General features: G+C 46.2%; 1 protein-coding gene across 3 annotated transcripts in view; it reads left to right on the plus strand.

Moving 5' to 3' along the window:
* Window positions 1–17,135, plus strand: part of MMP28 (matrix metallopeptidase 28) — a 31,036-nt gene that overhangs the window by 5,596 nt on the left and 8,305 nt on the right. For all 3 annotated transcript variants that reach the window (XM_006154415.3, XM_006154416.3, XM_014590117.2), the window contains exons 2-3: window positions 12,957–13,036; window positions 13,217–13,404. In XM_006154415.3, the coding sequence (XP_006154477.1) occupies window positions 12,957–13,036; window positions 13,217–13,404 (268 nt within the window). The remainder of the gene's footprint in view (window positions 1–12,956; window positions 13,037–13,216; window positions 13,405–17,135) is intronic.

Genomic DNA, 17,135 nt, shown 5'->3' on the forward strand with positions numbered 1-17,135 from the left:
AAAAAAAAAAAAAGAAAAAGAAAAAAAAAAGGAACTCTCAAAAAAAAAAAAAAAAATCTCAAAAAAAAAAAAAAAAAAAGACAAAAAACAAAACCAAACCAAATTCTAGAAAGGAGGCTTGACCAAAACAACAACAGCAAGAAGAAATCAGCTCATGTTCTATCCTTCTCAGTCTTAGTACAGATCAGTAAATCTCCCTCTCGCATGCAGAAGGCTTGCCACGTGCCATGCCAGTACATCATACACAGACTCCAGTTATTGACCTGGAGGTAAGCAGGGTCACCGTGGAGCACATTTTGGTGGGTTACTTCAATACCCACTTGGTCCAGTGACAATATCTCATTGTAGATCCAGTCTGTACCCAATCTACAGGCATACTGAACAATAAGCCATCTACTGTAGCATTATTGTTTTTTTATAATGGCAGCTCTGTAGCTCAACCAAACCAGTGAGATTATGAAGTCTCTTGGGAGAAATTCTCAGACAAAGACACACTAATGAGAAACCTTAGAAGTTAAACAAGTTCTTTACTAAGATCATGGAATAAAAATAGAATATCTGAGGACCAGCAGATGGTATAATGGTTATGTCGCTGGACTCACACATAGTTGACCTTGGTTCAAATCCTGGACTTATACTGGGTGCATATGCATGTGTGCCCAAAATCCCAAGAGGAGAATGGAGGAGAAGGGATTGTGGTGTGGCTATCACCCCTGGGGAGTGATTTCTCACTTACTGTCTCTCTGGTGAGCACATGCACCCTATAGCAAAACTCTCTAAATAAAACCCAGAATGTCTGCTCTGAACCAGCTTCACTTGGTTCCCCATAGGAGAGGCTACATTTTTTTGGACTGATATAGTTTAAAAACTAAGCCAATAAAAAAAAATATATATATACACCTTAATATTACTATAAAACTTGAAATGATGCCAGGAATTATGGAATGAAAAACAGAGTTCTGATTTTTTTCTTTTTCCAAAAAAGGAAACTATAACAGATTTTAAGAGAAAAACAAACAAAACAAACCAGAACTCTGCATATGGCTAGCACTGCAGGGACTACAGCATGGAACACCACACAAGATGAGTTATAGATCAATAATATTACCATGAGAGTAACTGGCTGGGGACTGAGGCTTCCGGCAACAGAGTTCCTAGGTCAGAAATGGAAAACATAACATTCATAATAACATTTGTGGGATGCAGCTAAGAAAGTGCTTAGAATAAAATTTACAGCTTTAAATGCCTGTTAAGGGGGGAGGGGAAGCTTTTTGATCAGAAGAGATTAAGCCCAAAAAGCATAAAAGGAAAGAAATAATGAAAACAAGCTGTGTGATCATAGACTAGTCCCTTTACTTCCCTGGGCAGGCATTTCTTCCTTTGTTAAAAAAAGGGGAGAGGTCATTCTTAAATTACTTTTATTTTATTTGCCAGAAGGTGTGTGTGTTGGCCAGTGAGAGAGAGAGGAGGAGAGAGGAAAGCACCCCCCTCCCTCCAATTGGGATGTGGGGCATGCAGTGTTTGAACCATGTGGTTGATCATATTGGATCCAGCTCCCCTAACCACCAGGCCACAGGTCTGGCCCCTTAAATGACTTCTAAGACTCCCTCTCACTCTAACATTGTTTGGCTTTCCAGTGTTTGTATGCCTCTGTACATGTATATGTGCATGTATATGTTTGTACATATCATCTGCAATGCGTCCATTGTGTATGTATTCTCATGTCCCCGTGTGTATCCCCCCACTCTGTGTGCATGGCTCAACATGTCCCCTGTGTACACGCAAGTATTAATAATAAAGCTGAGAGCTTTCTGGAGTGGGCTTTGCCAGGGAGGAGACTTACTGCTTACAAAGCCCCATTATGAACAAGCTCATTGTTGCCCACTTAGGAAATCCAAACTGCTCACTACATTACTAAGTAGGAAGAGAGGAAACTGCTGAGTTGCAAGATTAAGAGTTAATGAATGACATCATTGCCCTGGACCCCTCCCATTTCCAGCCAGGCCCTGTTTGTGTTACCCTTTGCTTGGGTAACACAAACTGTCCCATGGGATCCAGCTACCATTGGCTTTGGTTGGACCTTCTTTAGAACAACCAGAGGCAGTAAGTCTAAGACCTACCTTCAACCCTGTGGCCTACCCATATCTGTTCAGCTTTTCCCAGGGAGCCTGTATACAGGCGCTGGATAGTTTATTTCTCCAGGAAGACATAGGAGCTTCTGTGCAGTATCTACTCCTAGATGCAATGTCTGTTTCTCATACCCTAGAGCCATTCATTTGGCTTTTTGTGAGTCAGAAGCCCAGAAGCCTGGGTGTGAAACCTTTCCCAAGAGCTCTGCTCAGAGCTCAGCTCAGTGACTCATGGGTACAGAGTGAATAGTAGTGCAAAAGAGACTCTGAAGCATCCCAAAAGATCCTGAGTAGGTGGAAAAGCATTTGTCAAGTCACTTTGAAAAATGAGGACGTCTAACAGAGGCTGAGTAGTGAAAGAAGGAACATAGCAGGGAGAGACAGCTGGGTAACTTCTCCCTAAACCCATCCTTGGTTAGGGCATTATTTTGTGCCCTGACTTATCCCCCAGTCCTACTGAGGACCATAAGTCCATACAGTACAGTTAGTTGGCATTAGAAAAAGAGTATGGTGGGACAAGCAGGTAGTGTAGCAGTTACATTGCTGGACTCCCACATGGTTAGTCACGTTTCAAGTCCTGAACCTGGTTGCTTCAAATTAAGCCAGACGCTCGGACCAGCAGTTGGCATAATGACTATGTCGCTGGACTCCCATGTAGCCAACCGTGGTTGGAGTCCCAGACCCCATGGCTTAAACTCACACCAGACACATGCCCAAGATCCTGAGAGGAGAATGGAGGAGAAGGGATTGCAGCGTGGCCCTCCCCCTTGGGGGGTGATCTCTCACTTTCTGTCTCTCTGTCTCTCTCTGTCTTTCTGGCAAGCACACGTGCCCTACAGCAAAAACCTCTCAAAAAAAAAAAAAAAATCAAGCCAGGTGTATCTCAAGATCCCAGGAGGAGAAAGGAGGAGAAAGGATTGTGGCATGGCCATCCCCCCTGGGGGTGATTTCTCACTTTCCCTCTCACTGTCTCTCTCTCTCTTCCTGGGAAGCGTGTGTGCCCTAAGGGGCAAAAAAGAAAAAAGCTCTTAAGAAAAAAGAAAACAGTATGGAACAAGATAGGCTCTAGGTGAAGACTGGCTCACCAACTCTTTCCATCTTCCTCCGTTTTTTAATTAAAAAACATTGACAATAGAGTGTCGGCATGCGCATGTAAGAACGAGAGAGATGAGCACCCTACACAGCATCTGCCTCTTTCAGCTCTCCAGCTGGTCAGGTCTTGTACACTCACACACATGCCCAGTGTATTTCAGGCTGACCAGGCCAGGGATTTGAACCATGAGATCCAGCTTCTTTTGAGGAGTGCATTACTGCAGCATCAAGAAGCTAGCCCTCCCTGTTTTTCTTAAAGAGATTTTTGTTACAGGGTGCATGCGCTCACCAGAGAGACAGAGAAAGACAGAAAACCAAAAATCATCCCCTCACTGCAATCTCTTTTCCATTCTCCTCTTGGGATTTTGAGCACACATCACACATGCCCGGCGTGAGTTTTAAGCCACCAGGTCTGGGACTTGATCTGCGGTCAACTACATGGGAGTCCAGCGATATAACCTTTACACCATCTGTTGGTCCCTCCCTTTTTTTTAATTGTTAAAAAAAATTGTCACAGGACGTGTGAGCTCAATGGAGAGAGACAAAGACAGAGAGAGAGAGGAGGAAAGGGAGAAAGCACCCCTTAGGGAGGATAGTCATGCCATAGTCCCTTTTCCCATCTCTCCCTTCTTTCAGGATTTTGGGCAGACAATCAAATGCACCTGGTATATTTTTCAAGCCACTAGTATGGACTCAAATCATGCTGTTGGCCATATGAGATCCAGACACCTTAACCATCATGCTACATGCTATCTCCCCACCCCCTGCTTTTAAAATTTATTTATTTATTATTTCTTCCATGAGAGAAAGAGAGAGAGAGGGTGACCAAGAGACAATCACTGCCAACAGGGTCCTCAAGCCATGCTCTGCCTCCAGTCTCAGCCTGCTTACATTACCGGCACATGCATACACCTGGGGTGCCTAGGGCAGTCTTGGGACATGAACCCAGGACCTTTCCCATGTGGGTGGCTCCCACCTTCCTTAAGGACAGAAAACAAAGAAGGGGCAAGGATTACAGCAAGAGGTATCTAGGTTACACCCAGACAGAGCCTTGTGAATATGAGACTAGGGTCAATGGACAAAAGAGAAGAGAAAGGGAATCAAGCAGAAAAGAAGGGGAAGTCTTGGCCCAAAATACAGGAAAGGAGTTTGGCTGGGCCTACACTAGCCCCAGAGCCAGCAGAGCATCCTGGAAGCAGAAGTTTGTTGGAAGGAACACTCTTCAGTTCTGCTGAGTACCTGTGGCTTGTCACATGACCTGTTTGGGGCATGATGGGAGACGCAATCCCAGCCTCTATGTGAAAGCCAGAGCCCACTGCTAGAGCAACGTCTTCACTCTTCTCTGCCCCTGCACCTTCCTGCAAGAAAGGCAAAAAAGATTCTGCTAGAAACACCCTAATTTTAGGATCATCAGATGGCATATCGATTACATTGCTAGACTCCCACTTAGTCGACCACGGTTCAAGTCCCGAACCTGATGGCTTAAAACTCACACTGGGCGGGACCAGCAGTTAGCATAATGGCTATGTCGCTGGACTCCCATGTGGTCAACCGTGGTTCGAGTCTTGGACCCAATGACTTAAACTCATGCCGGGTGTGTGTGCGTGCATGCCCAAGATCCCGAGAGGAGAATAGAGGAGAAGGGATTGCGGCGTGGCCATCCCCCCTGGGGGCTGATTTCTCGCTTTCTGTCCCTCTGTTTCTGTCTGTCTGGCAAGCGCACGCGCCCTATAGCAAAAACCTCTCCAAAAAAAAAAAAAAAACACCTTACACTGGGCATGCCCAAAATCCCAAGAGGAGAATGGAAGAGAAGGGATCACAGCATGACTATCCCCCTGGGGGGTGATTTCTCACTGTCTCTCTGGTGAGCACATGTGCCCTGTAGCAAAAAACTCTCTCAACAAACAAACAAAAAACCCACCTCAGTTTTACTTTTTTCTTAGTTGAGAGCTTCCCAGTGGAGAGAGCATTTTGGCTCTGGCTCCTTTGGCTTTAAAGCTTATGAATCACTCTTTAAATGTGAAATAAAACATCCTGGGTTAGATGTCAGAGAGTTTGGATTCAGTACTGGTTCTGTCATTCACTCAAACACTTTAACAAGACACTATACTCTCCCCTAAGACTTAATTTCCTCATCTCTAAAATGGGAATAACCCTTGTCTTGTGTTTTTTTTTTTCAAGGTGATTGTGAGGTTACAGGGAGGTATAATACCTTTTAGAAGCTCAAAGTTGTCAAAGCTTATTGTGCTCCTGATTGCCAGGAAACATTTTTTCATGAGTTTTTGTTTTGTTTTGAGGTTTCTGCCATAAGGAGCATGTGCTAGCAGGAGAGAGACAGTGAGAAATCACCCCCAGGGGAAATGACCACGCCACAGCCCCTTCTCTTCCAGTCTCTTCCTGGGATTTTGGGCATGTGAGCACATGTGCCCAAAGTGATTTCAAGCTGCCAAGTCTGGGACTTAAACCACAGTCGGCCATGTGGGAGTCCAGCACCTTAACTACTACACTACCTGCTGGCCCCAAAGTAACATTTTAATGGCACAACTGTCACAAAGCTTCTCCAAAACAGCTTCTCACTGGATTTTCAAGATGCCCCTGTGAGAAAGGAAAAGCAATATTTTTTAAGAGAGATTTTTTTCTATAGGACATGTGCACTCACTGGAGAGACAGAGAACTACAAAGTGAGAAATCTCCCCCCAGGGAGATGGCCATGCCACAATCCCTTCTCCTCCATTCTCCTCTTGTGATTTTGAGCACGCATGCACATGCGCCCAGGGTGAGTCTTAAGCCACTGGGACTCGAACTACGGTTGACTACATGGGAGTCCAGACATGTAACCATTATGCTATCTGCTGTCCTGAAAAGCAATATGCCCCCATTTTATATGTTGGGGCACAGAGAATTCAGTAACTTTGTCATAGTTGACACAGCTAGGCAGTCGCAGAAGCAAGGCTGTACTAACAGACGGAGCTGGAGTGCATCTTAGAGCACTCATTTAACTAATTCGTTTTATAGGAGAGGAAACTGAGGCCCAGAGAGGCACGAGACTTGCCTAAGGACAGTTACATAGCACCAGGAGTACAACTCAGGATCTCAGTCCAGTGGTCTTGCCCTGCCAGACAGTGACTCCAAGTTCTTGACTCACGCCTGGGATTCATTTTGTTACATCTCATTGCTAAGTATTGCCCTGCACAGAAATGACCAATTTCCCATTCTGTTGGGCACAAAATGGGCTGGACTCTGTGCTCCCTCCCACAACGAGTCAAGACGAACACAGGACCAGAACCCCCACAGCTGTGATTCCACCCAGCTGGCTGGGTCCCAGGGGAATCATCTTCATTTACCCAGACACCACAGCAACTCCCAGGAAAGTGGCCTGAGCCCGAACCTAGTGGGTGAGGCATGTTGGCACAAGCTTTTAGGGCAGAGCAGAGTGACTCACCTAAGGGCACAGCCCTCCAGCTTCCTCTTGATTCAGCTCAACCCTTGAACTCCCCAGGAGAGAGGACAGGCAGAGGACAGTGAAGAGAGAAAATCTAGTGCTTGAACTTCAAGGCAGGGGAGAGTGGCCTCCATGAAGTGGGATGGGAAGACGCCCAGAGGGAGCTCAAAGAGTCCCTAAGAGAACACAGGACAAATCTCCAGGAAAGCGGAGGCTTAGAAGGGGAAAGACTCCCCAAGGGGATTCGTGGTCAAGCTGGAATATGAGAACTAGAATTACACCTCCCAGTCCTGTGTCTTCTCCTGGGATCCCTTCGTCATGCTGCTACCCTCCACACCTGCCCTCCACGCCTACTCTTTCTCCCTCACAGAGAGGGGAGTTTCTCTCACCTCAGGGAGAAACTGAGGCACAGACTATCTTTAGAAACAGCTCCGGGAGCAGAGGGAGACTCCACCCTGCCCCTTCCTCACCCAGGGATGTGGGTCTGCCTCCACGCAACAGAACTTCAGTGCACTTAGCACCGGCAGTATCAAGTAGTCCTGTATCTAATTTTGAAAAAATTTTCAACTATGTTAATTTATTTCTTCCATGAGAGAAAGTTGGAGAGAAAGGACAGACACCCCTCCACAAGGTCTTCACACCATGATCACCCCAGCCTCAGCTAAGGTGTGCATGGCCTGTGTCCATCATGCACAAGGACATCCTGGGACCTGAACCCAAGATCTTTCTCATGTGGGTCCAGTTGTGTTACCACTGTACCACCACCATAACATAGTAAAAATATATTCATATGGAGCATAAAACAAATAAAAAGGAGCCCATAAATCCTGAAAAGTCCCATTATGATACTTCAGTGCTTTTATGAAAATATAAAATGTCAAATTCTTAAAATTGTTTTCTCTTTCTTTTGGTGCCTCTGCTTAGCTGGTGTCCTGGGCATGTGCTCATTCTGCGTATTGGAAATTCAACTCTGCCTTGCAACCTACAGTGTCCCAGAGACAAGTCAGGAAGAAAGGCCCCAAACTTCCCCCTGTTGGGCCCCTGAAAAAGGCCCCAACCCCTGTCCTGCCCTCCACCCCACCTTGCCTGCCAAGAGCACCAGGCCCTGCAGCCCAGCCAGGAAACAGGAGACGCTGCCAATTTCCCCTTCCTCCTCCCCTCTGTCCAAGGCTTCGTAGTTTCAGAACGGGAGCCAACTCCGTGATAAGTACTGGGCGGGTTCATGGGGAGAGGCACAGGGAGTGCCAGCCATGGTGACCTGTGGGTCTCTCCCGAGTCACTCGCCCTGCAAAACTGCCTCTAAGGAAACATTAATTCCCTGACTTCCATTAGAAAGCTCTCTGTCCAACTTGCCAGAAAAGAGGGAGGAGGCAAGGAAGAAAGGCAAGAACAGAGGTGTAACTGCCTTGTTCACAGCAGTTCCCATTTCACAGACAAGTGCCCTTCCCAAAGTCTCCTGTTAGTTACCATGTAAGGCGAATCTCCTCGATCCCCTGGCACTGAGCGTGGGCTATATACCAGGCGTTGTGCTAGATGTGCATTACGTTATGGAGTCCTCAGAACCCATGAGGTTGTGTTCTTTCTTTATTCACGATAGGGCACATGCACGCACGTGTGAGACAGAGAGAGAGGTGCACCCTTCACAGGGCTGGTCCCCTATAAACCCCTTCCTTCAGTCTTCCAACCCATTGGATCCTGGGCAGGTGCACGGTGCACTTCAGGCTGACCAGGCCGGGGATTTGAAACGTGGTCAGACATGGGACCCAGCTCCGCTTGAGCAGCTCATTGTGACTGTGCCACAGAGCCAGCCCCTGTGCGGTCAATCTTATTCTTACATGGCAAGGAAAGAAAGAGACTTGGAGAGGGTAAGTAGTTTGCCCATGGCCACCCAGGAGAGTCAGGGCTGCAAACAGATTCTCCAGCCCACGCTCAGTGGCTATTGCAAGATGCTGCACTGTTTTGAGCAGTACATAGTTTTCCTTAGTAAACCACTGGATCCAGATTCCACATGGCTGACTGTGGCCCAAATCCCAGTGATGGAACTTCATTAATCCATTCTGCATCCAAAAATAGTGTGTATTTGCAAAAGGAGGGGAAAAAAAGAAAACAGTACTGCTAAAATATAATAAATTAATACAGAAAAACAAGGATATGGACTTTAAAAGTGCTCTGTTGTCTGGAATGAGAATCCATTATGGAAAGTGGCTTTATTGAGAAGAGGCTGTGGAGATGACTGGAGATGGAAGTACATAGCATCCACAATGAGGAGGATAGATTTTTTTTTAAAGAATTATTTTATTCAACTTTATTCATTTTTAATTTGATCAGAAATGGACAGAGTGAGAGAGAGAAAGAGAGAGGGAAAGTGAGAAAGCAAGCCACCAGGTCCAGGATTTGAACCACAGTTGACTGTGTGAGAGTCCAGTGCCCTTAACCAGCACACCACCTGCCAGTTCCCTGAGGAGGATAGATGCTTGCAGACTGAGGGCTTGCCATCCTGGATGGCAGTGTCTAGTTTCTTCTACAACTTGTGCCTTCTCCTTGAGATAGCAGTGTCAGAAGTTGCATGCATGAGAGAACTAGAAGAAACACTCCCCAACGGGGCCTGGTCATGCCATAGTCCTCCCCCCACCCCCAAGTTTCCATTCTGCAGGATCCAGGGCACATGCACAGTGTGTTTTCCACATGCACAAATCCCAGCTCCAGTAGCTAGAGAAGCACATTGGGCGCTTGTTTGTGTATGTTTCAAACCCTGATGGGATGGAGGAGTGGAAGAAAAGGGACTGGGCATGACCATGCCCCATTGGGGAACACTTTCTCTTTCTCTAGTGAGCAAGCACACATCCCTCTGGCAATGAAAGATATACACCCCACCCCTCAAAAAAATAAGCTGAGGTGACATTTTTAATATTGAGTTGTCAGAAAAGTTATGATTTTTTTTTCTGTTTTTCTATGCAAAAATGCATCATGACTTTTCTGACAACCCAAATATAAAGTGACATTTATGGGGCTTTATCAGTGAGACAGGCGAGCAGGCAGCTGCATGCGTTCTTTTCCCAAAGGGTAGAGCTGGTAAGAAGTAAGGATAATGAGGCCCACACTCCTCTCCACTGGCCTCAGAGAACTCACTGCCAGGAAAGCAGCTTCCAGGTATGTGAGGGCACTGGTGGGTGAGAGGCATCTCAACCACGGGATGTTCTCTGATTTTACTAATTTCCCCAAACAACCTCATCCAGGTTCGCGGCTTTACATCATCCACATGTGGGTAGATTCTGGCTGTGCGCGGATTTCTAGGATCACACACGCAGTGCCACTTTGATATCATCCCATGAATCTTACTCCCACGCACCCCCTGTCTGTTCCTCCTTTAGACCTTCTCTTTCGAAGTCAAGGGCACCACCTTCCAAGGCAAAAACTTAGGAGCCACCCAGATTCCTCTTTCTTTCATTCCCCACAATCAGTTCATCAGCAAGACTAACGTAAACCTGCACTCCTGACCCTGGCAGGCAGCCCTGCCTCTCTCCCCCTGAGTCTCTTGTGCCCTGCTTTTCACTCACTGTACTCCAACCTTCCCTCTGTTCCTTAAACATGTCAACATCACCTCCAGCTCAGGGATTCTGCATGTGCTGTTCCCTCTGTCTGGAGCACCATTTCCCAACTCACTGCAGAGCTTGCGACTTCTAGTTCTTTAGGACTCAGAGCGAACGTCAGCTCCTCGGAGAGTCCTTCCTAACCTCCCGGTGCAGTTTCTCTCTAGGTTATCCTCAGTCACATCGCTTGATTCCTCTTCTTCATAGTGCCGTCTCGTTTATTTACTTGTTACCCATGTTTCTATTGCCTGTCTCCACTTAGTAAGCTCTGTTAGGAATTCTTTTCTTAAAAAAGAATTATTTTATTTAACTTTATTTATTTATTTTAATTTGACCAGAGAGGGACAGGGAGAGAGAAAGTGAGAAAGCAAGCCACCAGGTCCAGGACTCGAACCGTAGTCGGCCATGTGGGAGTCCAGCGCCCTTAACCACCACGCCACTTGCCAGCCCCCCGTTAGGGATTTTTATTTACCATTGCCCCTAACAGAGAACCTAGTACATTGCATAAATTAAAAAATGAATGAATAAAGGAGAAAGTTGCATGTTTCAAAATTCGAAAAATGTATCTCTAGGACAAGTCCATGGGCTAGTAGTTAAGGGAGATAGATTTGTGGTTTGAATCCCAGCCCCAGCAACTTGAAAAACACACTGGGTGTGTATACGTGCATACCCAAAATACTAACAAGGACAGAGAAATGGAGAAGGGACTGCACTATGACCACACTGCATTGTGGGGTGCTTTCTCCCTCTCCCTCTCCCTCTCCCTCTCTCTCTCTCTCTCTCTCTGTGTGTGTGTGTGTGTGTGTGTGTGTGTGTGTGTGTGTGTGTGTCTTTGTGTCTCTCTTTAGTGAGCACATATAACATCTGGCAATTTAAAAAATTCATCTACTTCATCTCTAAAGAGTCGGGGGCCAGCAGATGACGTAATGGTTATGTGACTGGACTCCCACATAGTTGACCGTGGTTCAAGTCTCAGTTCAGCAGCCTAAAACTCACCTGGGGGCATGTGCGTGCATCCCCAAGATCCCAAGAGGAGAATGGAGAAGGGATTATAGCGTGGACATCCTCCCCCGGGGAGGGTGTGATTTCTCGCTTTCTGTCTCTCTGTCTTTCTCTGTCTGTCGGGCAAGTACACGTGCCCTATAGCAAAAAATCTCTCTAAAAAAAAGGAAAAAAGAAAAAGAGTCAAGTTTTTACATCAATTATAAGGTTGAGGGTAAATGCATTTGTTGATCATACAACCTTAAATAGATATTCTGGGAGAGGAAAATTGTTTAGGAAGAAACCAGAATTAGATAAACAATTCCCAGCCCAGGCATGGAAAAGCCAGCACATGATCAGCTCCTGACCAGTATGAGATTTTCTAGAGATTAGAAGTCTTTTTCTTGGGGGGAGAGGTTTTTGCTATAGGGTCCATACGCTTGCCAGAAAGACAGAAAGAGACACGAGAGACAGAAAGCGAGAAATCATCCCCCAGGGGGATGACCACGCCGCAGTTCCTTCTCCTCCATTCTCCTCTCGGGATCTTGAGCATGCACACACATGTGCCCAGCGTGAGTTTAAGCCACCAGGTCTGGGATGCGAACCGCAGTCAACTATATGGGAGTCCAGCAACATAGCCATTAGGCCAGTTGCTGGTCCCAGATGTCTTAGGAGGAAATTTGATGCATATGAATATTATAAATTTGTGTAACAAATAATAGCTACTCTGCATGGAGTCTCTCCTATGTGACAGGTACTATGTTAAATACTTTGTAAGAACCGTTTTGACTACATTTACAGAAAAAAAAAACTTGTTTAAGGTAAGTACTATTGGGTCATTGGAAAAGTCATGACATATTTTTCTATGCAAAAATGCATCAAGACTTTTCCAATGACCCAATATTATTAGCCCACTTTACAGTTGAGAAATGTGTGGTTTAGAGAAGTAACTTTTGGGACCAGCAGATGGTGTAATGGTTATGTTGCTGGACTCCCACATAGTTCGGCGCAGTTTAACTCCCGACCCAGCAGCTTAAAACTCACACCGAGTATGTGTGTGTGCATGCCCAAAATCCCAAGAGGAGAATGGAAAAGTGTGGCCATCCCCCCAGGGGATGATTTCTTGCTTTCTGTCTCTCTGTCTCTCTGGTGAACACACACACCCTATAGCAAAAATCTCTCTCTCTCAAAAAAAAAAAAAAGAGAAGTAACTTTCTAGCTGGAACTCAAATTCAGGCCAGACTGATCCCAGAGCCTGTAATTTTGCTGTCCTGCATACTTCGCCAGATGTCTTTCTTTTCCTAGAGACAGGGTCTCCTATGTTGCCTAGACCAGTCTTGAACTCGCAATGCTCCTGCCTTAGCCCCCTGAGTTGCAGGGATCACAGTCCTGCACCACAGCTGCCAGCTGCACTGATAGATTTCTAACGATGCCGTGGGATGAGCAGGGTAAGCACTTCAACTGTGTTCCAGCTAAGGAAGCTTACGTTCGGAAATATTGAGTGTCTTGCCTATGATCAGCCAGCTCGTCTGTGGAGGCCTGGAATGATCAGAGTCCAGGTCCTTTGGACTTAATCCTCAGAACTCAATCTACTGTCGTTTACAGACTCTCTTGGGACAGGAGGTGAGACTAGGCAGGATGATCGTGCCATGGGCTCTTAGAGGCCAAGGGAGGGGAAAGGATGTTGCATGGGAGGAAAAACTGGTATTTCTTCTCCCTCAGGCTTTCCTGGAGAAGTACGGATATCTCAGTGACCAGGTGCCCAAAGCCCCCACCTCTGCTCAATTCAACAATGCCATCAGGTAGGATGGAGGGAAGTGGCGACTTGAGGGTGCTGGGATGCAAAGCTCTAGAGTCTCTTCTCTTTTCCTCACTCCTCCTAGGAGGCTAGATAGCTAACCGCCAGGAAGGCAGGCCTCCCTGCCCTCACCCCTACCATCCACCCTCCCTTTGTGATCATTTACTTTGATTTCTCCTGCCAGAGAGTTCCAGTGGGTGTCCCAGCTGCCCATCAGTGGTGTATTGGACCGCACCACCCTGCACCAGATGGCTCGTCCCCGCTGTGGCGTTGCAGATACTGACAGCCATGCAGCCTGGACTGAGAGGATCAGTGCCCTTTTCGCTGGACGCCAGGCAAAACTGAGGCGTAAGAAACGCTTTTCAAAGCAAGGTGAGCCTGTTAAAATCCAGCTGAGCTTGGGGCCAGCAGGTGGCATGGTGGTTGAGGCACTGGACTCTCACATGGCTGACTGTGGTTCTAGTCCTGGACCTGGCAGCTTGCTTTCTCACTTTCCTTCTCTCTCTCCCTGTCTCTCTCTGGTCAAATCGGATAATAATAATAACTAATAAAATTAAGTGATTCTTTAAAGAAAATCCAGCTGAGCTGGGATTTCCCAATATCCTCAGCCCCCTGGCCAGAAAGTTGGTTCACCTGGGACTGGGTTTTGCCAGTAACCTTTTTTTCATATGGCAGGAGAGGGCTGGATGAATAGGATCTCTTGGGACCAGCAGTTAGCATAATGGCGATGTCGCTGGACTCTCATGTAGTTGACCGCGGTTCACATCCTGGACCCGGTGGCTTAAAACTCACGCCGGGCCCATGTGTGCCCAAGATCCCAAGAGGAGAATGGAGGAGAAGGGATTGCGGCGTGGCCATCCCCCCTGGGGGGTGATTTCTCGCTGTCTGTCTCTCTGTATCTCTCTGTTTGTCTGGCGAGTGCACATGCCCTATAGTTTTATTTTTTAAAAAAAAATAGGATCTCTTGACTTGAGGACCATAATTGAATTATACCTACATTAATAGGTTTTCATTATTTTCCAGGTTGAACCCCATCGAGCCTACTTAATTCCTTGACCAGTTTTCCTCTTCTTCCTTCCTTTCTTTTTTTTTAGAGAGAGATTTTTGCTATAGGGCACATGCACTCACCAGAGAAACAGAGAAACAGAAACCAAGAAATTACCTTCCAGGGGGATGGCCATGCTGCAATCCCTTCTTCTCCATTCTCCTCTTGGGATTTTGGGCATGCACACACACATGCCCAGTGTGTCTCAGGCCACCAGGTCCGGGACTTGAACTACAGTCCACCATGTGGGAGTCCAATTATGTAACCATTACCCCATCTGCTGGTTCCACCTTGACCAGTTTTCTACATGGGGCAATTAAATTGTTTCCAATATTTTTCATTTATATTTTACTAAAGTTATTTTTATCATCAGAATCAGTTTTTGTGGATACAGTTATTCAACAAAGATGTGATTCATTGATCTGTTTTATTTTATCCCTAAACACATTTTTTGAGAGGTTTTTGCTATAGGGGTGCATGTGCTCACCAGAGAGACAGAGAGACAGAAAGCGAGAAATCACCCACCCCACCCCACCCCCGCGGAGATGGCCAAGCCACAATCCCTTCTCTTCCATTCTCCTCTCGGGATCTTGGGGGCACACACACACACACACACACACACACGTGCCCAGTGCAAGTTTAAGCTGCTGGATCCAGGACTCAAACTGCAGTCGACTACATGGGACCCCAGCGATGTAACTGTTTCGCCCTCTGCTGGTCCCGCCCAACACATTTTTAACAGGTTTCTTGAGATATAATTCACATACCATGCAATTTACTCATTTAAAGTATGCAATTTAGTGGTTTTTATTATATTCACAGAACTATGCGGCCATTACCACAATCTAAGTCCAGAATGTTTTCATTACCCCAAAAGAAATCCCACGCCTGTTAGCAGTCACCTCCCATCCTCCCTCTGCCCCCTGGCAACCACTAGTCAGTTCTCTGTCTCTATGGCTTTGCCTATTCTGAACATTTTATTACAACACATTTTACATATTACAGTTTCTGCTGTTGTGAGTTTCCTCTCATAGCTTTCTTTTCTTGTTGCTAAATCCAATCTTTCAGGGTTAAATGGCATAGATATAATATTAATAAAGAAGATTTGATTCCTTTGTCAATTTTTCACAAATAACAAGCCTCGCTATATGTAATTTTAGCATCTTGATTGCCTTTAATAAGTTTAATTTTCTCTAATTAACTTCTGCAGTTTTTATGATTTCCAATATGATAGGCTTTTTCCAGTCAGGTTTTCATCTATAATTAACTTTAAAAAAAAAAAGAATTATTTTATTTTATTTATTTTAATTTGATCAGAGAGGGACAGAGTGAGAGAGACAGAAAGTGAGAAAGTAAGCCACCAGGTCCAGGACTTGAACTGCAGTCAGCCATGTGGGAGTCCAGCGCCCTTAACCACCATGCCACCTGCTGGCTCCTATAATTAACTTTTTTTAAGAGATTTTTTTTTTTGCTATAGGGTGCATGTGCTCTTTGCAGAGACAGAGAGACAGAAAGCAAGAAACCACCCCCACACACACAGCGGGGGATGGCCATGCCATAATCCCTTCTCCTCTGTTCTCCTCTCAGGACTTTGGACACACATGTGCCCAGTGTGAGTTCCAAGCCACTGGGTCTGGGACTCGAACCTTGGTCAACTATTGGGAGTCCAGCAACAGAACCATTATGCCATCTGCTGGTCCCATCTATAATTAAATTTACTGTGAGCATTTTAAGCAATTGCCATTTTTAATTTTTTTAAGAATTTTGGCTTTAGGGCATGTGCATTCGCTGGAGAGAAACAGTGAGAGGGAAATTGAGAAATCATCCCCCCAAGGGATGGCCACTCCATAAACCCTTCTCTTTCAATCTTCTTCGGGGATCTTGAGCTTCCATGCACATGTGCCCGGCATGAGTTTTAAACCACCAGGTCCGGGACTCGAACTGCGGTCAGCCATGTGGGAGTCCAGCACCATAACCACTATGCCATCTGCCAGCCCCACAACTGTCACTTTTGTGTTAACTACTGTCCTTTTATGGACAATATTCCTTTTGAACAGGACAGAAGACACATGGCCTTTTTCATTTCTTAGCTGATCCATAAGGAAATAGTGGGCAACTCGCCTCCACTGTTGGAGGGTGGGATTCCAACCCATGTCCTTTCCACAATATCTGTTGTCTGCTGAGAATCAGGGCTCCAGGGACCTTCATAGGCAAAGCACCTAGCTCCCATTCTCCTCCCCAGCTCCTTTTCCTTTCCTCTTCCTTTTCAGACGTTAGCGCAGGGTGCCAGGTGCCTGGAGGTCACCGTGAAAACCAGCACTGCCCAGCCAAGAGTTTGGCCTGAGGCCTGAGGTAGGCCAGGCTTCTCCAAGCCAGCAAATGTGAGGAGGATGGGAGGGGGCTTGGGCTGCAGGCCCCCGCCAGCTCCTTCCTTCCTGGCAGGCAAACCAGCCAGCCACTTCCCCACTGAGTCCCCTCCCAAGGAAAACAGTCATTTTCTTTTTATTTTTTTAAGAATTATTTTTTATTTAATTTTATTCATTGTCATTATTTTATTTTTTTATTTTTTTGAAGTTGACCAGAGAGAGACAAAAAGAGAGAAGGAAAGTGAGAAAGCAAGCTGCCAGGTTCAGGACTCAAACCATGGTCAGCCATGTGGGAGTCCAGCCACCTTAACCACCATGCCACCTGCCGACCACAGAAATAGTCATTTTCTCTTAAGTCCTCTTTCCATTCTGTTAATCTTCCCATCCTTTGCACACACACAACACCCCAAACAGAGTTTCAAACAAGATTTCTATCCTGAGACCTGCCTCCTTCACTGGCTACCTAAAATGAGAGAATTGTCCACCTTCCCCCTTTCCTGCCCTGCCCCTGGAGCAAGGGCCCTCACTAGCTATAAAGATGCCAAAGAAGCCACCTCATTTTGCTAGAAGATTTAAAGTTTCTGAGGGGACAGGAAGCGTCCAGGAGTCAGTTACCCACAGGAGGGTATGGAAGAGCTCAGCGCCAGCCCGTCTGGTGAGCAGTGAAGACTGACAGTGTGATTAGCAGGAAT

The sequence above is a fragment of the Tupaia chinensis genome, unplaced genomic scaffold, assembly GCF_000334495.1.
Source record: "Tupaia chinensis unplaced genomic scaffold, TupChi_1.0 Scaffold000407_4, whole genome shotgun sequence".
NCBI lineage: Eukaryota > Metazoa > Chordata > Mammalia > Scandentia > Tupaiidae > Tupaia > Tupaia belangeri.